Source organism: Channa argus, chromosome 1 (genome assembly GCF_033026475.1).
Source record: "Channa argus isolate prfri chromosome 1, Channa argus male v1.0, whole genome shotgun sequence".
In the NCBI taxonomy this organism is placed as follows: domain Eukaryota; kingdom Metazoa; phylum Chordata; class Actinopteri; order Anabantiformes; family Channidae; genus Channa; species Channa argus.
In genome coordinates, this window is record NC_090197.1 from 28,997,491 (window position 1) to 29,021,849 (window position 24,359).

At 40.9% G+C, this 24,359-nt stretch overlaps 2 protein-coding genes and 1 non-coding gene across 4 annotated transcripts in view; 2 read left to right on the forward strand and 1 right to left on the reverse strand.

Moving 5' to 3' along the window:
• The first annotated feature begins 5,797 nt into the window (after nucleotides 1-5,797).
• Nucleotides 5,798-13,675, forward strand: LOC137131251 (acylphosphatase-2-like). The gene is made up of 4 exons (XM_067512267.1): nucleotides 5,798-5,985; nucleotides 6,276-6,292; nucleotides 7,606-7,715; nucleotides 13,183-13,675. The coding sequence occupies exons 1-4, from the start codon at nucleotides 5,916-5,918 to the stop codon at nucleotides 13,295-13,297; spliced, it is 312 nt and encodes a 103-aa protein (XP_067368368.1). The 5' UTR covers nucleotides 5,798-5,915; the 3' UTR covers nucleotides 13,298-13,675.
• Nucleotides 8,316-8,388, reverse strand: trnar-ccg (transfer RNA arginine (anticodon CCG)). The gene has a single exon. It is a non-coding gene; the product is annotated as a tRNA-Arg (tRNA).
• A 5,259-nt stretch (nucleotides 13,676-18,934) lies between the features above and the next one.
• The window catches only part of LOC137101497 (spectrin beta chain, non-erythrocytic 1-like), a 104,388-nt gene continuing 98,963 nt past the window's right edge, over nucleotides 18,935-24,359 (forward strand). For both annotated transcript variants that reach the window (XM_067479982.1, XM_067479989.1), the window contains exon 1: nucleotides 18,935-19,088. The gene's annotated coding sequence lies outside the window, so the exon portion shown is untranslated. The remainder of the gene's footprint in view (nucleotides 19,089-24,359) is intronic.

The window sequence follows — 24,359 nt, forward strand, 5'->3', positions numbered from 1 at the left end:
ATTGTGATTAGGTTACAGCAGCTGGTTTTAGTGTCAGGTAATAGAAGAAAATGTAACAAACCTTTAATCACATCCACCATCTTTCTCTAACCCTAACATCATTGGTTTTCTAGCCTGAACCGAACCAGACACTGGACTCTGCAACTGATCTCAGCTCTTTGGCCTGACAGTGTTACACTTTGCACATCCACCCCCCTCCTCAACCACCTCTTTGTAACTAATTTTCTCTTGATAAAAGTAGAGTTTCATTCTTTAAAAAAACTACGTAGTATCAGGACACGGTGATTAACTCATTATGTTTCTCATTATGGATTTGACGACTATGGGTTCAAGTCCCACTTGGGTTGTCCTAATTGACATTTGTTAATATATGTAGAGCATCTTCTCCCTGAAAACGTTAGCTGTACAACATTGTCTGCTCTGCGTTCTTCTTAATCATTTTGCACCATCACAAAGGTCAGACCTACTTTCAGGATGCCCCAGTAACTCCCTAAAGAGCCTGCAATTAATCCAAAATGCTGCAGCAAGAGTGCCGACTGGAAAAAGAGAGATATCATATTTCACCTTCACTAGCTTCTCTCCATTGGCTTTTCATTAAATCTAGAATAGAATTTAAAACCCTGCTTCTTATATATAAAGCTCTGAACGGTCAGGCTCCATCTTATATAAAAGACTTCGTAGTTCCATATCATCCCAGCAGAACACTTCGATCTCAGAATGCAGGCCTACTTGTGCTTCCCAGAATTTCCAAGAGTAAAATGCAAGGCAGAGCCTTTAGCCATCAAGCTCTTCTCCTGTGGATCCAGCTCCCAGTTCAGGTTCAGGAAGCAGACACCCTTTCTACTTTTAAGTCTAGGCTTAAAACCTTCCTCTTTGATAAAGCTTATAGTTAGTTATTGTCATTCTGCTATAGGCTTAGACTGCCGGAGGACCTACCCTAAGTGCAATGAGCTCCTCCCCTCTCTTCTCTCTATACATTTACATTTAGTCATTTAGCAGAGGCTTTTATCCAAAGCGACTTACACGTGAGGTACAAGGTGCAAAAATCTAAGTCAAGGAGAAAACATCAAAGCAAAGTCCTATCAGAAAGTGTTTACATTTCACAAGATGCAAGTGCAAGAAAGAACAGAAAGGATTTTTTTTTAAAATGCAAAACATTATGTGTGGCTGAAAACTAACACTGCACATCACCCTGAACACACCATCCCCACCTTGAAACAAGGTGGTGGCAGCATCATGTTGTGGGGATGCTTTTCTTTAGCAGGGACAGGGAAGCTGGTCAGAGTTGTTGAGAAAATGGACAGAGCCAAATACAGGACAATCTTAAAAGAAAACCTGTTAGTCTGCAAAACACTTGAGACTAGGTAGGAGGTTCATCTTCCAGCAGGACAACGACCCTAAACACACAGTCAGAGCTGCAATGGTTTAGATCAAAGCACATTCATTTGTTAGAATGGCCCAGACCTGAGGTCCAGACCTGAATCCAACTAAGAATCTGTGACTTGAAAAATGCTGTTCACAGACGCTCTCCATCCAATCTGGCTGAGCTTATGGGAAAAGTTTCACTCTCTACATGTGCAAAGCTGGTAGAGACATATCCCAAAACACTTGAAGCTGTAATTGCAGCAAAAGGTAGTTTTACAAAGTATTGATTTAAGGGGGCTGAATACAAATGCACACCACACTTTTCAGATATTTATTTGGCAAACCATTTATCATTTTCAACTTCAAAATTATGCATCACTTTGTGTTGGTCTGTCACATAAAATCCCAATACAATACATTTACATATGTGGTTTTAACATGACAAAATGTGGAAAAATATTGTATGAAAACTCAAGGCACTGTCTTGATTTTGTTATGTAAAGTGCCTTTAGATGACTTTGTTGTGAATTGGTGTTATATAAATACATTTAAATTGAACTGAAATACTCTTCTGAACATGCAACCAAACTCCTGATGTAGGCACTGCTCATATTTTTTCTTGACAGAGCTACCAGCAGCACCCTGCAGATGATCCAAAATGCAGCAGCATGTCTCTTTTTTAATCAGCTGAAAAGGACACATGTCACACCACTGTTCAGATCGCTGCACTGGCTTATCAAAGCTCTGACCTTTGCCTTGGTCAGAATGGTCAACTTAAGAGCACCTTTGTCCCTGAATTCCCTTATCCAGGTCTACAATCCCTCCAGCACAAGATCCCAAACAAAGCTCTTCAGCTCAGTGGTCCCTCTATCTGTTCTTTCCTGCACTTGCATCACATGAAACAGAAACATTTCTTCTCACACCACTTTACTTTAATGTTTTCTCCTTTGATTTTCTTTGTCCCTCATTTGTAAGTAGCTTTGGATGAAAGTGTCTGAGAAATGACTAAATGAAAATGTAACTGATCCACCTTAGAAAATATAAGAGGTACAGTTGATTAATGCGTACTGCAGATGCAACCATTATCACTGGTAGTTACAGTGTTAGATTATTTTTATTGTTATTTGCATTATTCATTTGGTTGTATCCAAGGGTGCAGCCAACAGGAGTAAAAGACCCCAAATAATGCAGATTTTATGTTGGAGGCTGCTGAAGGACAGAGGACAATCTGTTTGTAAAGATACATTTAGAGAAATCTGAGCATTATCTCCACGTAAAAATGACACAGGATACCAGCTCTATAATGCTTTATTTTGTCACAGAGTACTCAGGTGACCACTGTAGAAGCTTATATTTATACAGCTGGCTAGTGTGATAACATGTGCAAACCAACATATTTTTTTGTCATTTTGTGATAATTTTTGTGTCTTTGGGACCATTTTCATCTTTTTGGGTACATTTGCATTTACATTTTATTCATTTTGGTCATTGTCCAACAGTTTGTGGCCGTTTAGTTTTTCTTTGGTGACTTTGCAACCATCTGTGGTCATTTTTCTTTCTAATTATGGTTTTCACATGACTCGCATTGGTCATTTTGGTCTCTTTGTGTCTGTAAACTGTGACTTTCAAGGAAGAACATTATCTCTCACTTTCTGTAACCATCCATGAATATACTGCTTGGAAACATTTGCCTGTATTTTCATAGGTTTGCAGATGTTGCGTTTGTTTGCAGATCTCCAGGTTCCTGCCACGAGGCCGAGAGCCTTGAGTGCTGAAGCACAAATGTGAGCAGTGTGTTGGATTTACAGCCTCTTTAGCTCCTGGTGTTTGTTTTGACGCTCACAGATTAGAACACTGTTACCCTGGCGTGTGTGTGTGTGTGTGTGTGTGTGTGTGTGTGTGTGTGTGTGGTTGGGGGGCAGGGGTGTTAAAATCGGTGTGTGTTTGCCGTAATTGGTGAATGTACTCCGTGCATGTGTGTGCGTGTGTGTCTGTGTGTGTGTGTGTGTGTGTGTGTGTGTGGAGATTACAGTGTGTTCTGTGGTATTAAAGGGCTTACAGAAGGACGTGGTCGTCTGAGCCTGCACTAGTTTCCTAGATAGTGTTGACACATACAGTACATATACACACAGTGGGGCTCAAGTGGCAAATCTTTGCAGCTTTGAGGATTTAGAGCTACAAGTATTTCAACAGGTATAAAATGAAGAAGAATATTTAGAATTTTGTCCAATTTCTGGGTCTGAAATCAATTGTTTCCACATTGTTTTTCCCTTGATCATGTCTCTAAATCCTGTAACTTTCTGATTACTCTAATATCATAGATTTTAGATGTAGTCTCTGACCTTTGAGTCACACTTACCTACAGTTTAAAGTATTTTCCCTCAAACCTTTGGGCTCACAGCTTCTCTCATACAGTATATTTCCACATAATGTCCAAACACAAACGTGAATCAGTTAAAACCCACACTGACCCAAACTATGAGAGGAATGTCAGTGTAGACTCTTAGTCATCCAGTCATCCAGGTTTGGTTCTCCGAAGGTTGAATCGTGTCAACTGGACTTCTTTTAGTAGCGTTTTACTACTTATTGAAGCAACTTCTTCAGTCATGAGAGAGATGATGTTCCTCTCTGGAACACCTAATTCTGAACTGGGCTGATCACATCATGTCCTCACACTTCCCATCACTTATTTAAAAAAATGTACTCAAGTAATTTGTGAAACCTTTCTCATTTTCCGCAGATGAACTTTAAGGGATTAATTCTTAAATCTTCACAGCTCCATGGCGAGAGAGTAACATACACAGTGTGGGGGGTGAAGTTCAGCTTAGGAGAACATTGCATTATGTCGATGAGTCTCCTCACAAAGACAGAAATGAGACAACAGAGCTGGATTCAGTGAGGTCTCACTGACATCTAGTGGAAAACTCAAGTACTGAACAGGCGATAGACTCGACTGCTTCGTGATTTCATTGTACCATGTCTGTCATGTTTGGAAACGTTCATTTCAGTGACTTTGTTCTTGAGATGTAGGACATCACAGTGAGATCACAATAAATCCCACCTGACCCCCATTCTGTTTTTTTGATTCTTCTAAAGTTGTACACCTGTGTGAAACCTTAATTTCAAGTTTTCTGGTCTCACTGTTAGAAGTTATCAGAAACGTTCTCACATGTTTTGTCTGAAAGATCTCAGCTCTAAAGGCACGACTAAAATCCAAAAACAAGACGTTTAAAAAAAAACTATTGTTCACTGTAAATAGTACAAAGACAAAATTCTAAATTGTTACAAATTTTCATTTTATTCTCATTTCTCATCAATTTCTCATTTTAAAAAAGTTGAGACAGTTGCAAAAAAAGAATTGGAAAAGCTGTGTTAAAGGAAAAAAAAAACAACTGGAGAAACATGTCATGATTTGTGTCTCAGAGAAACTGAGCAGTTAGGATGGGGTGAGGTTCATCACACTATGAAACACTATGTGGAATAATAGTTAAACAACTTAAAAAATAAGGATTTTTAATGTTAATTGCAAAGAATTTCATCATTTATGGCTCATAGCATCATTCAAACATTCAGAGAAAACAGAGAAATGTCTGTAACCAATAAGGTCCAAGGAAAAAAAACAATATTGTCTGTCTGTGATTTTCAGGCTGCACAGCATTTAAACCAGACAGCAGTGGAAATCACTACATGGGTTCTGAAACATGTCTAAAAACCACAATCAGTGAACACAGTTTGTCTCTGCATCCACAGATGTAAAAACTCTAGCATGCAAAAAAACGCCAAACCACATTCTGCATGGATTAAACCAGCATGGCTCAGTGATAAAAGAGTTCATGTGCTAAACAGACCTGCCTGCAATCCAGACCTGCCACCCACAGAAAACACATGAAGAGAACTGCTGAGCAGCTGAAATCTGAAATCTGTGTGGGAACAACTGCTGCTTTCAAAGTTAAAGAGTGTTGATACGAGGTGAGCTGATGCAAGGCAATAATAAACATGCTCCTGTCCCAGACTTTTTGACAGACTTCGATCAAATTCAATCAGAAAATGTTTGGTATTTTTTAGAGAAAATAGCAGATCTGTGATAAAAAAAGTGCTCCTTTATTTTCATCCACTTTACTCTGTAAATTGCAATTCTCACAAAAAGCTTCTTAAGAATCAAGCTTATAAATCAAAATAGTATCAAAACTGACCCCTCAAAACCAGATTGACTCCTTTACAACCTACTGAAGCTAATGTGTGACACTCATTTGGGCTCAGACACTCTGTCACACCTGATGCATTCTGGTCCCTGTTGGTTGATCCAACAAGCTCTAATATCTGCTGAAATAAATGCATGTAGCTTGACTAAACTACAGATACCATAAGCATAGGCTGAACTTCCAATGTCTGCGGTGGTGAGAGTTTCCTTTAAAAAGTCTGGAGGATGACATGACCATGTTGGTGCAGAGTGGTGAGGAGAAGGACAGAAAGAGAGAGGACAGGGAGGGGGACTCTGCACTCATTCTCCATTGCCCTGTTAAAGGGACAGTTTAGCTTTTTCTCTCAGCATGTCTGAACATGAATCAGCGGGAAGAAAACTGGTGTCGGTGGACTTTGAAATCTTCGGTTATGTTCAGGGTCTGTATGTTTACTCCCCCCTTCTGCTTCTGCTTCTTCTTCCTCTTTCCTTTTTATTGCTCGGCCTGTAAAATGATCTGCTGCTGCTTAATTTAGGAACAAGCTCAGCTCTGCTGCTGCGGCCTTAAAGCAGACCACCATGATTGCATTAGATAAACTACTGTGTTGTTCCTTTCCTAAAATTTTTATTATATCAAATGAACCATTAAGATTTAAATCTTAATCTTTGCTGTTTTCTTATTGCATAATTTAAATCTCTGTTTCTGTATCTTTTTTTTTCCTTTTTACAGGAGTTTGTTTCAGAATGGTGAGTTTCACTTCCTGCTGTTTCCCTTACGCCATGTTTTTAACTCACTGTGACTTTATATGCTCTGAACTTTTAATAATCTGCACACAGGTCTTCCTTATGTTTCTGCAGATGTTTTCAGACACTAAAGTCCTAACAGCAGGACCAGCTTCATGTGCTCATATTTACTGTAATTAAGTGAAGTAAATGGTTGTGTTGCAAACAAGGGAGGGGAGTAGTTTTGTGGTTCTTACACTCTTAGAAATAGGGGCACAGTCCTGTTCTGTCCCCCAAGATACAATCTACACTAATATACCCCCTCTTAGAAGTTCGGATGATGTCATCTGGAGGAGCTGTAGAAAAGCAGGTTGGCCATGATCACAACCTTCATCTTCAGGATGACATAATCTGAATTGAAGGTTCCTCCAAGTGATGACATCTGGAGCTAGTTTTCAGCTAGACAAGAGAGATATTTTGATATACCGAAGTCAAAAGAAAATTAATGGCATTTATGTACATGTACTACCCAAACTAGAACCAAAAGAAGTTCAGTACCAGTAATGGCGTCCTTTAAGTAGATTTGAAAATTAGCTTTTACAATGCAATAATGTAATTATCATTGACTAAATTAAATGCAAAGCAAAGATATATATAAACTCAAGTAGCAAGTTGCTGCAGAATTATTACAGCTATTATGACAAAGGTACAATTGGGTAACCAATATTAAGAGTAGAAATGTTGCATTCTAGAGGGAACAACCCCAGTATAAGCTGTTGTACCCTTAGAGGTCCAATAATGTCACCTATTTTCTAAAAGTGTATGAAGATGCTCTTATATTTTCATTCACTGATTTCCAACATGCCTCCTATGGTTGTAGTTTGGGGACTCACTCAAACTAGAATCACAAAACAAGAGGAAACTCCGTGAAATCACAGGTTATGGACTGAAACTGACCAAATCTGTAACCAAATTTTAAAATTACACAGTGATATTTACATGAAAACTAAAATAGCTCTAAAAAGCATAAAATACAACTGAAACAAATCTGCATTGTTCCAAAGGTGACTAAAACCAAAGAAAACAATTTATTTTTAAAACTGGGGGGCTGTTTAACCATGTTAGTCCCTGTTGACCTTTAGTTGGTGTTGACCCCTATGACTGCACACATTTAGAAACAAAAATCAAGATTTAAATAAAAAATGTTAATACGTCTATATTTTTTTAAACCACACTGGTCCTAACATTGTGTATATTCAGGCTGAGGCGACATGTTCTGTGATGAACTGTCAGTAGCTTTGCTGTACAACACAAACCTCCTCCTTCTGTCCCGGCAGTACACAGAGAGGGAGGGTCTGCGCCTCGGCTTGGTCGGCTGGGTGAAGAACACCTACAGTGGAACGGTGGTGGGACAGGTCCAGGGTCCTGCTGACAGGGTGGAGGAGATGTACGTACAGCACAAGGCTTGAATACAACAGACTTTTTTTTGCTGCTGTTTGTTCACATTCACATTTAATCATTTGACAAATGCCTTCATCAAAGTGACTCACTGTACAAGTGAGATACAAAACAGCCAAAAATCTGAGAAGAACATAAAACATTAAACTGAAACATGAGTTTAATGAGACACAAGTCTCATGGGCAAATAGATGGGCAGAATGTTTCACAGGAAGTTTGAGAAGAGTTGAGTTGGAGAAGAGTTCCATTGACCATAAGGGGCCTGCTTTGTGGTGTAGCAACCAACAGATGATGGTCTTCGGCAGAGAGCAGTGGGTAAGCAGGATTGTGGACCTGGAGGAGACAGTTTAGGTAGATTCAACTAGGTGAGAGTCAGAGCTTTGAACGTGATGAAGAGAAAATTGTTGTAATGTGTCCTTTTTATTTGATCAGAAGTGAGATGTGTTGTTGCACTTAGGATTAATTGATACAAGATGTGAAGTGCCTGCACAGTCAGATGATGTACAGAGTGAATTGCAGCATTCTTGTCTTTTTTTTTAGGGAGAAGAATATTCTTTTAAATTTACACACATCCAGTTGTATGTTAGGATGACCCAGGTGGGACTTGAACCCACAATCCCCAGCTCCGGAGGCTGATGCCTTATCCATTAGGCCACTGGGCCTCGTTTCAGTTTGCTTCAGAAAGACTCTGCTCTAAGTGACAGCAGTCTGATCCGTGGTTTAGTTTTAGTACTGCTTTTCTTACTAGTGCTTTTTAGCCTCTGGGTGGCGCACTTTACCTTCACAACTTCACAGTCAGGTCATCTTCAGAGAGCTGGAGTCTCTCTGCAGGTTTATAGGATTGTTTGCAGAAGATTTACTTGAGCTATTTATTGTTCTGTTAGCTGGATCTTGGTTAAATCTGACAAAAATTAAATTTAATACAAATAAAACCACACAGATGAGTAAAGCTTATACAAACACCAGACCAAATGGGTCATTTTGCCCAGTTTGACATGAGATATTTCCTTTATGGTCCATTTAATATTTTTGTAACCAAAATACTGTAACAACTGTAAAAGAAATGAAGTCAGAGTAATATAATATTGTTATTGAATATTTTTAAAGGAGAAGAACACACAACCCAAATTCCAAAGACGTTGGGAAGATGTGCAAAACACAAATAAAACAGAATGCAATCATTTGCAAATCTCATCAACCCATATTTTATTCATAATAGAACATATTTCACATTCATGCCATTTCATGCAAAATATTAGCTCATTTTGTATTTGATGGCAGCAACACATCTCAAAAAAGTTGGAACAGGGTGAAGTTGACCATTGTGTAGCATCACTGCTTCTTTTGACAACTGTCTGTAAACGTCTGAGAAGTGAGGAGAGACGTTGCTGGAGTTTTAGGAGAGGAATGTTGTCCCATTCCTGTCTCATGCAGGATTGTAGTTACTCAACAGTCCTGGGCCTTTATTGCCAGATTTTTTGTTTTATGATGCACCAAATGTTTTCTATTGGTGAAAGGTCTGGACTGCAGGCAGGCCAGTTCAGCACCTGGACTCCTGCGAAGCCATGCTGTTGTCATGAACACTGTCTTGCTGAAATATGCAAGAATGGGAGCAAATGTTGCTCTAAAACCGCTATGTAATTTTCAGCATTGATGATGTCTTTCCAGATGTGTACGCTGCCCACACAATAGGCACTAATGCCCCCCCATACCATCAGAGATGCAAGCTTTTGAACTGTCTGCTGATAACAAGCTGGATGGTCTTTCTCCTCTTTAGTCCACAGGACGTGGCACACCCAGATGTGGTGAAAGTGTCTGATATCTTCCCTCCAAACAAAAAATAGCAACATAATTCTTTTTGTACATCAGAAATCATACCTTATTCATGCTCTGTTGCCTTACATTTATCATATGTCTGTCATATTCTCTTAAACACAAAAAGAGAAAACACTCAACGCCTCTAATGTTCTCCCAGACCATAAGGCTCTAGCTGGGGCTCCCTTTGTTTTGACAGTGTCTCTGACCACTGGGACTGATGTCACTAGGGTGTGGATGTCTCATTTAAATGACATCACCACCTCATCCTGCTACTCTTATGCTGCGTTCCACACTACTTGTAAACAGAGTGTAAATTTACTCAAACAATCCACTTAAGTACACTTTTAAGGTAGTTGTACTTTACTTAAGCATTATATGTTACTTTTATTTTTATTCCAATACAACTTGGAAGGATAAAACCTGACTACATTAATGTCACAACTATAGTTACTAGTTAATACTCAATACATGCCTAATAAAGCGCTATAAAGTACAGGCTGTAAAATGGACTTTTGTCAAGAGTGATAAAATCAAAGTGGTTGATAACATAAATGTACAAGACAAGTCAGATTTGTTCCACGTGTCCCTCATAAATAAAGTTTCTGCAGAAATCTAAAGTTCTTGTACTAATTGAAGGAAAAAACCTACTTCAAAAACTCTGATTTCTGATTAATTACTGTAAAAAACATCAACATCCATTTCTTCTGTTCACTAATTGGCCCTTTAGTTCGTAGCAAATAAAAAAGCAAATGTTTGGGGAAAGAAACGACATCTGCAGCACAACTAAAGCTATCAGATTACTGCAGTAGTACTGTTCAGTAATAAATCATTTTTACACACAGGCTTATTAACACCGGAGAGATAAAACACACTCTTACTGTTTCCATCCATTATTTCATGTCTCTTTTCCGCTCGCACTCTTCCTCTCGACTCCACTTTCACCGCGACCTCACTTCCTGCCTGGCCTGGGAAACAGGAGGCAGCTGCAGCGAGGAGGAGATAGACAAAACGAGGGAAAAGGAAAAATAGAAGGGTTGTAAGAAATGGGAAGCCGGTGGAGGTGGGAGGTGGATGAGTGGGTGGTTTCTACTTTTTCCTGAGAGAAACAAGAAGCTTAAATATGTAGAAGAGGAACAGTTTGGAATGTGCTTAAAGTGGAAGTGTGAAAAGGAAAAGAATGTAGCTACAGTTTCACCTCCTTTCTCTGCCTACATCCCAGAGAAAGGACATGTAATGTGTTGGATAGAATTACTGTACAGTACATTTGTGCTTTTCAATTGTTTTACGACCCTAAAAAAACAACTACACGTGAGAATTATAACCCGGAATTGACTGGTTTGCGTGGCTAAAAAGAAAAAACACCTGTTCTGCATCTGTTCTGGTCATTTTACATTGTTTTTGAAGAGGAATGGTAAAGAGAAAGAAGCAGGAAAGTTGAATGTTCCATGATTAGTTTTCCATCACATTTCTGCAAAGTCCCTTCATTTTCAGCTTTTCCTGTCCAGTTTCCGTCCAGAGTGCTGTCAATCTAAAACAGAGCTTGTTGTGTTATTGCATTGCATTTATACACATGGACATATGAAGGGACAAAGTGCCAAAAACATCCTCAGCTGAACTCCTAGGCTGTTGTTTTACAGTGAAATATGGTTCAGGCTCAAGAAACCTGGCCACCTGTCTTCAGTTTTCATTATTTGCTGTTATACTTTTGAAGCAGGCCTGCACAGGGTGGAGCTGCTACAGTGCTTGTTGGATGTGTGAATGGATCAAACCGATCAGAGGTTCACAAAGATCTTCCCACGCTGACACGCTAAGCAGCAGGAAGCATCAGATTCAGATTTGCTCTTGGAAACTTGTGAACTTGTACAAATAAGATTCTGTCTGCAAACTGTAAAAAAATACATTTGCAAGCCTGAAGCTAAACACCAAACTTGCAAAACTTATAAACCTCTTTTCATTGCACAGGTGACACAGCACAAAAAACTTGAAAGTGCAAGTTTGCAAACCGACAAAACTGTTCTCAAACACAGCTTATTCAGTGACAGAGAATCCTACAGACTATGAGACGTACAGAGATTCTGACGTGTGTCTCCTGTTATCTCCACTGCAGCATCTTTCTCTGAGTCATTTTTACACCTGACTCAAACCACATCGTTTGTCAAACCATTCGTTTTATAACGGGCTCTGGCCAAGACTGTCCTCCTGGAGTGTCTCATTAGAAAACACTGAACAAAGGACAAACTTCTTGGTCACTCAGAGCCAAGGTGAATGTTACTGCTTATGACTCGGAACAAGTTTTGGAAAGTTGGGACATTTGGTCTTAGCCTCGCTGCTTTGGAGTTGAATGTTTGTAGTTGTGTTGAGTCCAGTTTAATAGCGTGTAATAGTGATGTTGCTCTCACTCGTGTTTCATGTAGTGGACAGCAGTGAAAGCGTGTTTACAACACAAAGTCTGGATAATAATTTGACAGTTTCTCTTTCTCCCAAACTGTTTGTGTGCTCCCAGTCTGCCACCATGTCCACAGATCTCAGCTGATGACCGGCTGAGAGTGTTGTTGTTATTGCTGATACAAAAGATGAACGCAGCACAGGAGTCAGTTGTTGCTTTAGAGCAAAATGGCAGCAGATTACAAACCCCCATCCTGCAGCTGGAGAATTAACACTGCGTCAGAGTGTGTGTGTACAGTAGAGTAGTGGGTCATGGAGCAGAGCAGTCAACTGTAGATGAAGTTTAGCTTAAAAAAAAGTAGGACATCTCGTCTCTCTTACACAAACTCTCTCTCTGTCCACATCCCGTGTTGTTTTTCTTACTCACTCGTTCTGGCTGAGCTTCAGACAACGCAGCTACAAACTTGACCCTGATCTCCTGCAATCTCCTCTAATCTACCCACACACACACACACACACACACACACACACACACACACACACACACACACACACACACACACACACACACACACACACACAGTGCATCAACAGAGTCATCAGAGACTCACAAAAACAGTCAGTGGCATGGGTGGATTACTGAGCAGGCCTACTGGGCACACACGCAAAGGCCTGAGAGCTCAGGGGGCCCAGAGGCATCAGGTTCAGATGTTACTGTTCAGATTTTCTATTTCAATGAGAGCAAATTACCATGAAATTACCTAAAATAAACCAAAAGAGAGAAAAAATAATAGAAAATTAAAATTGACAAAATGGACTCAAAACATTCCTTCCCCTGTCTGTGCCTGGTAATCCGTCCACAGTCTGTGGTGAGACAGACTGAGATTCTCAGGGTTAAATATAACTTTCACAGGAATGTTTGTGTTTTCCCATCATGTCCCTGGTTGTCCAGATGCTGGCTTGACCCCCAAGTGTGTGTGTGTGTGTGGAGGGGGGGTATGTGTCTCGTCTTCTTTTTTTGTCCCACAAACAGTGAAGCAGCGAGGCCCATGTCTCCCTGCAGTCTTTAGTCCCCACAGTATAAAAGCTTGTTAAAGCTCAGCTGATCTTGTTTCCCCCCATTCACCTTAATTTTTTGTTTATATTAGGTCCATTAAAAACTGTTTACGACTGAAACATGGACATCCACGTCTGTCCACTTCTGTTTTCAGCTGAATTTCTTCTCTTTGTCTTCCTGTCTGTGTGGCCTACAGGAAGGTGTGGTTGAGTAAAGAAGGAAGTCCAAGCAGTCGGATAACCAGAGCGTCCTTCAGCAACCAGAGAACCATCGATAAGCTGGAGCTCTCCGGCTTCAACACTCGCTTCTGACTGACTGACAGCTGCTCCTACTGCTGCATGAATACACATAGTGATCTGATTTCAGCTTTTAGATCCTGGGAAATGTATGAACAAAGACAGGAGAGTTTAGTTTGAACTTATTAAGATAAGACGGACTTCACCTGTTGTGTCATAAATAAACATGTGGAAACATATTTTCTAAGTAAACATGTTTCACCGCGGGGCCGCAGACCTGCTGTGTTGGAAAACATCCCACAGTCCCGGTTGAAGATGGTGCCGCCTGTTTGTTTCTGTACTTACTGTACTTCAAAACTACTCTAAGGTTTTAATAGTACCCTTGTCTGTACATTAAATAGAAAGCTACAGCTAGCATCTACAGCTAGCGTAGCTCTGCTGAAAGCTCAAAAACCTTTGCATTTATTTATTTAGTATCTCACTTGTGGAAATTTTTGGTGTTTTTCTGCTTCACTTTAGTAAGAGTGTCAATGTTAACCCAACATATAATTTTAATCATTTTCACCACAAACATCACTAAAACTAAAAAACTCTTCTGTACTCACCTTTAGTCAGTAGAATGTGCTGTAGACATGTATAGTCATCCAAAAACTAAAAACACCAGCCACAAATAGCACTCCACTGGGTGACATGTTTATTTATTTATTATTTAGTTTCTTCTTTTTTCTTCTTGGTTGTCTTTATTTTCTTCTACTAGTTTATTTCCTTTTTCTTCTTCTGCTCATTTTCTTATTATTATTAATCTTCTTTTCCTACTTATTTTCTTCTTTTACTTCATTTTCTACTTATTCTTCTACGTTTTTTCTTCTTGTTTCTTTGTTTTCTTTCTTTTTTCTTTTCTTTAGTCTCCCCTTTTTCTATTTTATTTTCTTATTTAATTTCTTCTTCATTTTTTTTTTCTTTTTTTACTTTATTTTCCTCTTTATGGAGTTACAGCAGCCAACTCTGGACCATACCGCATTTCTGATGGTCATGATTTAATGAAGAAACATGAATTCAGCCTTTAATTTCTAAGATGCTTTATGTTATCTTACGTGGATTTGACAGTTGATTTAGATGATGCAGGTTGGAATCGCTGCTCTGCAGCTGACCTCTGTGTCTGAACAAACGTGGTTACATAACGGCAAGTCACGCGACCTGATTACCTGCCATCTGATCTAATGAAATCCCTGTAGAGAATCCCTGACACAGCAGAGTGTGTGTGTTAGAAATGTAGGTTTTATAAAATAAAGTCAAGACTGTGGGGTTAATTCATAAGGATATGGAGAGAAAAGCATTCAAGTCTTTTCTTAACGTCTTGTTTGTCATGATATGTGGTCTGAAATTTACAGCAAAAAACCAAAAGATCAGGTCCAGCTGTGTGCATGAGACCGGCTCTCCCTTGGTACACTCTCTCTGTTGGAGACAGGCACTTTGTTGTCATGCCAACGCACTCCGAGACATTACTGAAACGCACACACGCAATCCAGACAATAGAGGAGGAGGTGTTAGTGTGTGTTTGAATTTAAATGTTTAAAGCCACACTCAGACACATATGTGGCAAATTTATCTGGACTTAATACGAGGTTTTAGAAGAGAAAACCACAACAGGGAACAACTTAGGCTGCTGAAACCTCTTATTAAGTCCCAGTAAACACTGAAATTTTATCTTGTGCAAAACAATAACCATGTATTGTATCCCCCATCACTTATAATGAAAGTGCTTTAAAAGGAATAAAACAGTTTACAACTGCAAAATGGGCACCTGTCGTTTCAAGATCCACCTGAAAATTTGTGACCCTGTCCTTTTACGTAAGGACACGCAAACACAGCAGGTTTTCTGTCGTTGTATGGACAAATTATGGAGTCCGGTACAATGAGTGACATTTTATCTGGTCTCTCCACCTTCAAATGGCTGCTTGCCTGGCTTGGTTTTAGAGTCCAGATTGGAATCAGGTTTCAGTCAGAGTTATACTGTAAATTGTTTTTAATCAAAAGGTGAAACTCTGTCCACATGACGATCGACATTTAAACATTCAAAGAGTTCTGTAAAACTGATCCTGACAACATGACCACCATATTACTGCAGGTCTGGAGGTTCTGACAGTCCAGGTTGAGATATATTTGTGGGTACAAACCCCATGATCCACCTGCTCTATTGGTGCAACTCACACTTTCTCTTCTGTTCACTGCAAAACCTGCAAATAATGTATCAAATAATAACAACGCAACCACCCCCACACTCACACTGCTGCCATCTGAGACAGAGAGAGAGAGAGAGAGAGAGAAAGAGAGAGAGAGAGAGAGAGAGGAGCCCACCCACACACTTCAGCCTCTGTGGAAAAGCTGGGAAAAATCCACCGGCCTCGACCTCTTCCTCCTCCTCCTCCATTCCATCAGTTCTTACTCTCCCAGCAACCAGTCTGGCATCCCATAGCAGTCACCATGGAAACCTTTTTTTCGAAATGTCTGTAAGGGAGATACAGAAAGAACAGAAAAGTTGACGTCTTCTCCTCTCTCCCGTCTTCCTCCGTCCTCCTCTCCCTCCCTCCATCTCTCCCATTTCTGGATAGACGCCTGGCTCTTTCACTGCCCACACACTTCGCTCTTGTTCATCATGGTGCACGCACACCTGAGTGGGCGCTGACAGTCAGCTGTTGCCATGCAACGTGTTGAAGTTGAGTCCAACTTTACTGTGAAAGAAACACTGACATTTAACACAAACAGCATCTTTTCTTCTGCGCTAACCAGAACTAGCAGATGTTAAAAAAGGCAATATAAAACTAATCCCCACCGCTCCATCATAAATACTGCGTTTAATCCTAAAACCTGTGTAATGCACATGGACTTTCTCAATTCTCTAAAATTTATCATGATGTTAGATGATATTGACACCATGTTACTGAAGTTCCGTCCTTCCATGAGCAGAATAATGTAACACCTTAAAACCTGATTTAAACATCTGGACAAAACTGCAGAGTTCATGATGTCACATAATAATTATGACTGAAAAGATGATATGTGCATGTTCACGTTTATGCTTAAAATCATTGCAGAAAAAGTATGTGTGCTACAGTGAGTTCAGGTGCAGTGGGCTCCGATGCAGCTGTTGCATGATGGGATTTATAGCTACTACCTTTGACCTTCTCCTTGCCTTCTTCTGCTTCTAAACAAATATGGCTGTGGTGTGCTGGACATTTATAAACAGTGTCTGGTGTCTGAGTGATAATCCCCTACTCACACACACACACACACACACACACACACACTGAGCAGCCTGTGACTGTGTATGTTTGTGTCATAAACATCCCCCCCAAAAAAAACACTTCAAGGCCAGATCAACACACACACACCCTGCTGCACTTCAAGTCACAACAGTTGGACGTCCTTCACCCCCTGAATACACCGTTCTTATTGTGTGTGTGTGTGTGTGTGTGTGTGTGTGTGTGTGTGTGTGTGTGTATGTGACCTGACAACATGATTAGAAACTGACTGACAGTCTTCACATACATTATTTCATCTCATTGCCCATCTTTATCTTTATCCTAACGTCTTCGTACTCCTACCTTAATGAAAACAGTCTTGATCAGAACCTCTTCTTTGTCCTTCTGGGACATAATGCTGAAGGCGTTTCCTCTGCTTTGTCTTTGTTGGCAACAAAGAGTTTAGACAGCTTCTCAAGTTCAATCATATATCAGAGAACTTTTCTCTTCATTGAGTTTTTGTCTTATTGTTATTGTTAACCTTTAAATAACACCAAAGATCAAAGATCAATGGCTTTCGTCTTCTCCCTTAGTTTTTAAGCCAGATCCCCTTCAATTTTATCCGGGCTCGGGAACGACTCCAAGGTCGCCCTCTGTGCCTGGGCGGGGCCACACCTGGTGGGCTGGGATTCGAACCCACTGCCTTCTGCATCACAGAATAACAAAGATCTAGCTTAAATACTGTAAAGTGTAATTTTCACATCCTTATTTCAGTGTGTAGCAGGTCAATCTATATGTGTTAAACACAAATATGTTTTGCATTTAAATCAATTTTCACCAACTTGTCTTTTGTTTTGCAAATCACCTACACTTAAAGTATCCATGAAGTCGTGGAGTGTAACTAAGTACACGTGGTCCAGTACACTTCACTACGTGCCACTGAACTTTGACTATTTAGATTTTATGCAACTTCCTGATTCTAATCTGCTCTATTTGGCTTGACTAAAAATATTCCCAGGGATTCAGTTTATGTGTGACCATCAGTTATTAATTATTTATTATGATTATATTTTTTAATTGAGAAAGTAACAAAATCTGTCAAATAAATGTAATGGAAAATAACATGCAATATTTGCCTCCAACTTGTAGTGGAATTGATACATGAAGTAACATAAAATGGAAATACTCCAGTAAGTACCTCAGATGGTTTATTTGACAATTTCACTTTCATGTTTATATATGAACAAAGTAATAAATTACAGTACACCACAAATTGCACTACAGAACATAAGGTTGTTAAACTGAGCTCCATCATCTCCAGCTGCACTCATAGGAAGAGCCTGGACAGAGGCTCAGTTGTCTGCCGGACACAGGGAGCGTCAGTGGTGGTTAAAGGCAAAGACTGGTCACTAATTACTTCACACATCTGACAAACTCAGTAGTGATGATGATGAGTTTTATAACTGTATATGTCGATGATGACACTCTCCAACTTTTCTCAGTCCAAGCTGTTTGGCATCACCCAGTCTCTGCAGACTCTCCCCCTCCCTCCCTTCTTGTGGACTCTGCCTCTCACTAACATTTTAGGGGCTAGAAGCGCTTCATATGTCTTCCACCACAGTCCTCAGGGGTGGGGACATGGTGGTGGTCAGTTACTAGTGAATCTAGAAAATGCAGCGTCATTTCCAGTGTGAGTAAGGACAGATTATGATGATGATGGCAATATTAACAATTTATTGGCCTTCGGGCCACAAAGGCTCCTGCAGTTTGAATCTATATACAGTTTATATAAAACTACTGTTTGAACAGGTGTTTGTGTAGTGGCGAAATCATTTGTGGAGGAACTGGTTCAGTCACTTACTGAGTAAAATATTTTGTTTCATCTGTTTATAGTGATAATTCTGTTATAGGGAGTGTTTCTTTTTCATGAGCTGCATTAGTCAAATTTACATTTTATGCACTAAAGGACTTAATTATTTAAAATGTAGTCTAATCCTATATTTGAGATACACTGTCACATACAAAGTCCCAGTGCCAAGCCCCAGGATCAAATAAAGGCTGGAGCTTTGAAGAAAGTGCTGACAGAAACCAACACGATTACATGTTTGACTGGAGATTAAACAAAAGAAAGTCTCAGTGTGAAATCTGATCGGTGACAAACTGATCATTATTAACACGGGCTGCACCCAACAACAGGCGTCCTCATCTCACTTTCTTACAAGGCCACAGGCCCAAGACCTGCTTGGACCCCTGGGCCTATGTCCAGAGGATCATTCAGTGCAGCGCAAAGTGACTGTTACCCGACCATGAAGAGACACACAAACAAAACACAAGATGAGCACAAATCCATCTCTGTCTTAACAAGACTCCAGTGAAAACATAACGTTGCAGCTCCGCCCCACCGGTGCTGCGGGGCGTAAGCACCGAGGGCACTGTGCGCTGCAGTCCGGGCCCTGCTGAAGCCGAAGCGGAGCGCAAGGGGGCGGGGGGAGGAAGAGGAGGAGCAGGATTGGTGGATTTGAGGACTCAGTGCTCCTGCGTTGGTTTTGCTCCGAGCTCTCAGCAGTCTGTCTTTCTGTCCTTCACAGTGAGCGGGACTCCACTGCGCTTCCGTCAGCCTTCAGGTGAGTGGCAGCCCGGACCGAGCCGAGCCAAGCCAGGTCAGGCCGGTCTGCATCGTTTACCCTGCAGCGTGTGTAATTAGCACGGATTTGTTTTGGCAGTTTTTGCTTCGGCGGTGATGTTCGCCCCTTCAGTCCGGGTTAGAGCTCACCTCTCTCATTGCCACTGGTCCGAACCGCCCGTTAAACCTGCGGTGTCATTGTCGCGGTGCCGCAGCAGCTCGTTTGCGCAGAGAGGAGCAGCGCGGCGAGCTTCTCTCTCGCCTGAGCGTTTCCGCTTTCTCCCGCTCTCCATCGTGTTGTTGAACTTGTTGTGGTGTGTGTGTGTGTGTGTGTGTGTGTGTGTGTGAGAGTGATGGACTCGGTGCGACAGAGCTGCTGCTGCTGAACTCTGAGGTCTACACTGATGGAAGGCTGGTTTTCCTCTCCGCGGCGGAGGCAGCAGAGTTGGTGCAGGCGTGGTCGCCACCGCTGACCTCGGCCCCAGAGCAAACACACCAGAATATTCCACAGTTGTTCCCACAGGGACGTTGACGCTTTGCAGTGAGCTCGTGCGCAGCTGGAACCCTCTTGCTCTGTGCGTGACCTCTGTGGTTTTAGGTGAACACATGAAGGTGGATTTCGTTGTCTCTTATGTCGGTCTGCGTTAGGTGGAATATTTGTGAGTCGCTGCAGATTTGAGGCGTTGTTGTGTTTTTTTTTTTTTTTTTTTTTTTTTTTTTGCGCAGACCTGCTTTCAAATCCTGTAGAGCAATTATGTAATCAGATACAGGCTGGGCTGCTGCTTTCTCTCTCCTCCCCCTTCTCCATTTCTTCCTCTGGTCTTTATAGCCTCTTGTCTTTCCACCCGTTTTCTCCTCGTTTTGCATTTGTCCTCATACTGTTTTTCTCTGATCTCCTCCTCCCTCTTCTTCTACTTATCTTTAACTGGAAGCTCACTTTTTATCTTTCTCCTCCACTTTTTCCCTTTCTTTGATGCAGCAGCAGGAACACTTGTCAACTTGTTGACTGGAGCCTTTCTATGTCTCGGAGGTGTGGACTTGTTCCCATGTTGCAGTTTCTTTAACAAACGGGTCGTTTTATACTTTGAATGGTTTCAGTGCTAAAAATGGCAAATATTCAGATTTCAGTCTCTGCTCTGAGGCTTCAAACCTCTTCATCTGTGTGAATACCTACCAGAGTTCTAATGCAAATAATCTTTTCTTTGTGCCTTATTCTACAGTGAAAAATGTGGTTCTGACATGATCCCTATTGTTGAGGCTGAAATGGGGTGTGTTAGGCTGTTTTTACTGTACGTGTCCTGGTGAGACGGTGAAATACGACCTGTCCAGTTGGACGCACAGGTTTGTGTGTTTACAGATTAATCTCAGACAGGATTGTTCAGCAGTACTTAACTCGAAAGTTTTCCTCGGAGCTACTGTTTCATCAAGGCTCATGTGACGATGTTGAGCTTCGCTGATGCTGCGTCATGCACAGTGTCAGCGGTAAACTGAATGAAGAGCTGTGATTGTTTAATGCGAAGAAGCAGTCTGAGTCTCATGTTGGTAACCACGAACTAGAAAGTTGGCAGTCAGTTTCAGTACCACTGAAATTCCACGATTTGTGATACTAATTTTGATACCAGGAACTTGAACGTTTCAAAAATTCTTTTCCAACAACAAGAGCAGGTTGGAAGATTGCAGTCATACAGACGTCACCATTAGTCAAAACTACACAACATTGTGCCAGACAATAAAAAGACTATCGGCTCCTCTTACTGTGACACAGGTGCTGCAGGGTTTGTCTTTTCTCTGCCTCTGGGAGACATTTGTCCTGCTCAGCATCCTCGGTCTCATGCTGCTGTAGTGAGAGAGACATGGGTCTTAAGGACATGTTGTCACTGTGAATTCTTTATTCACCTCTGGATGTCTGTTTCTCTCAGTCAAGTTTCCTCCTCAACCTGTTTCTGCACCTGCTGACAGCAGCAGACCATATGTTGTTGGTGCTGTAGCTATACCCTCCTCCTCCTCCTCCTCCTCGCATTTTAAGGTCCGACTGCCCTGGTATGGTTATCTCATAGGGAGAGGTCACATTCTCCAGACCGCTGCTACAGAGCTTCCTGTATCATAGAAAACTATCACATTACATTTTCAGACTTATTGGTTTAGACTTGGTTCTGAAGCATCAGATCTGGTGACATCCCTCCATGTAGCAGCTAATGTTTCATGGAGCTTGGAGCAGAGAGCAGGAGCAGCCTGCAGTTATGCTGCAATATAATTTTTTTTTGTTTTGTTTAGTTTTTTACTCCTTAATACTCATGTTACGTTGGATTTACCACTTTAAGAAATATAAACGTCTTTAAAACTTTTTTTTAAATTTAACTTTAATGTTTAATTTAACAAACTTTTGTCTAAATCAAATGAAAATGAGCAAATAAAAAAAGTGGTTGTTTCACTACAAACTGCTTTGAGAACCAACTTCTACCCAACCTAAATGTTTTCGATTTTAATTTAATTTTATATCTTGATCTCTTGTTCATCATTAAACTTTCTTACCTAAAGCTTCACAGAGTAAAAAAAGAACAGGTTTTTCATTCTGTAGAAACAGTGCAGTTTCTATGATGTGAGGTTCGATGACGTGACCAGGCCAGACACACACTGGAGTAAGGACAGGAAGTAGTTGGTTTTATGGGAAATGTGGCCGTAATTAACCGTAATGCAAACTGCTGTGGACAGAGTCTTTAAGCAGTGTTTTAAGAACCAGTTTGTCTTCAGACGGCTGCTCTGATCACTGCATTGATGCTCCTGCAGGAAACACGAACAGAGCCTCTGGCTGTGTTTTGGCTCTAATTCGTGCTGTGGAGGTGTAGGCGTAGGCTCAGCTCAGCCCGGCTGCTGTGATACAGAGGGAGATCTGAGCTGTACTGTAAATCACAGGTTCTGCTTCTGCTGTGCTGCTGCTTGGTCAGATAGTGGGCACAGTTCTGAGCCTCATCAGTTTAATCCCGGGCTTATATTAGAGTTGAGCGCTGTTGGCGCGTTTCTGCAGCTTTGTGGACAAATGAGGACTTCAGATTTGGACTGATTCAGATTACATAACCATTCTCTGTAGAGGCACTGGAAGATATTTTCTAAAGAACTGAACATGCACGTAAAAGTGTCGAACCTGCTGAGTTTAAAATAAGCAGTTTAAAGCTGTGGGAACTCTGCACACAAATGTGTCGACAGAACCAGCAGCTGAAAAGCGTCAGATTCATGGACCTCTTTGATATTCTTTTTTGGCTGCTTGGTTTTAGGAAATATCCACTTTCTTCAACAAAAGTGAAAGCTTTTCTGATTTTATCTTCTCTAATGTGAGTACTGGTTGTTTTTCTTGGCCATAAATATTTTTAGGGACAGACAAAGCAAACGATTATAAGTTACTTTGGACTGTGGGTAGTTGACGTTTCAAAGACTGAATAAATAATTAATTAATTGAAAAAGTTAAATCTAAGTAATTAGCAGAAATTATAGTGTCAGGCGCTGTATTGGAGAAGTTTTACAAGTACATAAAGGCAGGATCAGGTTCGATGCCTCTGCACTGGCGACAGCTGTGGCCAGAGACATTATATATTCGCATCCATTCATGCAATTAAATTTCTTTATGTTTGGCACAAACATCCTCCTGGATTCAAAGATGCCTGGAGATAAATTAATTATATGTGGCATAAACATTCATTTGAGACTTTTTCACATATGACCTCTGGAGATTGTCCAGAGTTGTTGTTTCACACACAGTGACAGTTCAGAACAGAGCAGCTCTACATGTGCCTAATCTGGATATTGCACTAGGATACAGGATCACAGGATAAAGTCCAGCTAATGTCAGGAGTGTCTCACTCGAACATTTGCATTCTCAATTACAGCCTCTGGATAAAGTCTGGAGAATTTCAGGATTCCAGTGAATGTGTGAAAGGGGCTTTGGATTAATGGATGAACTGATTAGATTAGAGCAAAAGTCTGGAAAGGACCAGGTGAACTGTAACAGACTTATGAAGGCATGCGACTGGGAGGTGGTGATTCTCGTTTGCCCTCAGTTTCCACATCTGTCTGTCCTGATGACTCTTGTTTTAGCTCTTTGACACTGTTTCCGTGTCTCACCTTATTTTTCTTTCCAGCTTGTCCCACCTCTCTTGTAAACAGCTCGGAGAGTGTGTTGCTGTATTAATTGGTACAGTCTAATTGTTTGTCCATTCTGGGTGACCCTGCAGCTAAATCATGGCTTTCACTCCAGAACAGGGTCTGATTCACAGCAGGTCTGCGTTCTGGGAATAAACTGTGTCTGCTGCATAATATCAGGCTGGTTGTGATGCAGAAAAAAACTGTACACAACTGAAAATGTGGTGAATTGTCCCTTTTTAAGAAGAGAACTGTGTTTTTAGAAACAAGGACAGTTGTTTGTCCTTTTTTCTCCTCCTCTTCAACTGCAGTCTCTCCCTCCTACACCTGTGTCCCATCTTTTCACCTCTACTGCGGTATCATATCTCCTACCTCCTGTTGTATGTTGCTCCTCCTGTCCTGTCCATGACTCATACTTCTGCGTTTCACCTCACCTCTTTAAACCTGCCATTCATCTATACACTCCTCTCTTCCTGTCCTGTCAAATTTCCTTACAAGTGGTGTCACGACAACATTACGATGCTTCTTCTGAAAATGGTTATTTCCACTTATGTTGTCAGTAATATTTCCCTTTTATATTATCAGGATTTTGCTGTTCGTTTATTCCTTATCTCAGTGTCTCCTTCGTGGTTTTGATGATTAAAGTTAAAGTTTGAGGAGTTTGGATGATGGAGGAGAAAACTTCATCTTGAGGCCTGAGGATGAGAAGGGAGGTGAGGGAGAGAGTGATGGATGGAGAGAGGGAGGGAGATGAGAGAATTAAGGGGTGGAGAGGGTTTATATGAAGGGAGGAGGAAAAGTAAATGGTGTAGTATAGGGTGAGAGAAAATAAACAGAGTATGTGAGCAGAGCTAAGAGAAGGAAAAGGCAGCACATGCAACAGAAACTGTTACCGTTTAGGACAAAGTTGAGTTGGTCTCTGTAAAGGAAAGATTCAGTTTCCCTGGAGTCAACAAACTGCATGCATCTGCAGATGCATTTTAAGCTTTTCTCTTGCACAAGAATTTTTTTTTTTTTTTTTGCAAAAAGTTAATGTTTATGCATTGTTATCAATAAGTCTGCAGACTGAGTTTGTGTGTTAATAGCAAGAATGTTCACATGAATTAGGCAAAAGGAGGAGAACAGGGTCCTGGGGGTC

What these genes read in the sequence shown, in the direction of transcription:
- LOC137131251 (XM_067512267.1), top strand. Translation starts at nt 5,916, where the DNA reads ATGTCTGAACATGAATCAGCGGGAAGAAAACTGGTGTCGGTGGACTTT. An exon ending in GCTGACAGGGTGGAGGAGAT is followed by an intron (nt 7,716 to 13,182) that starts GTACGTACAGCA and finishes TGTGGCCTACAG; the next exon opens with GAAGGTGTGGTTGAGTAAAG.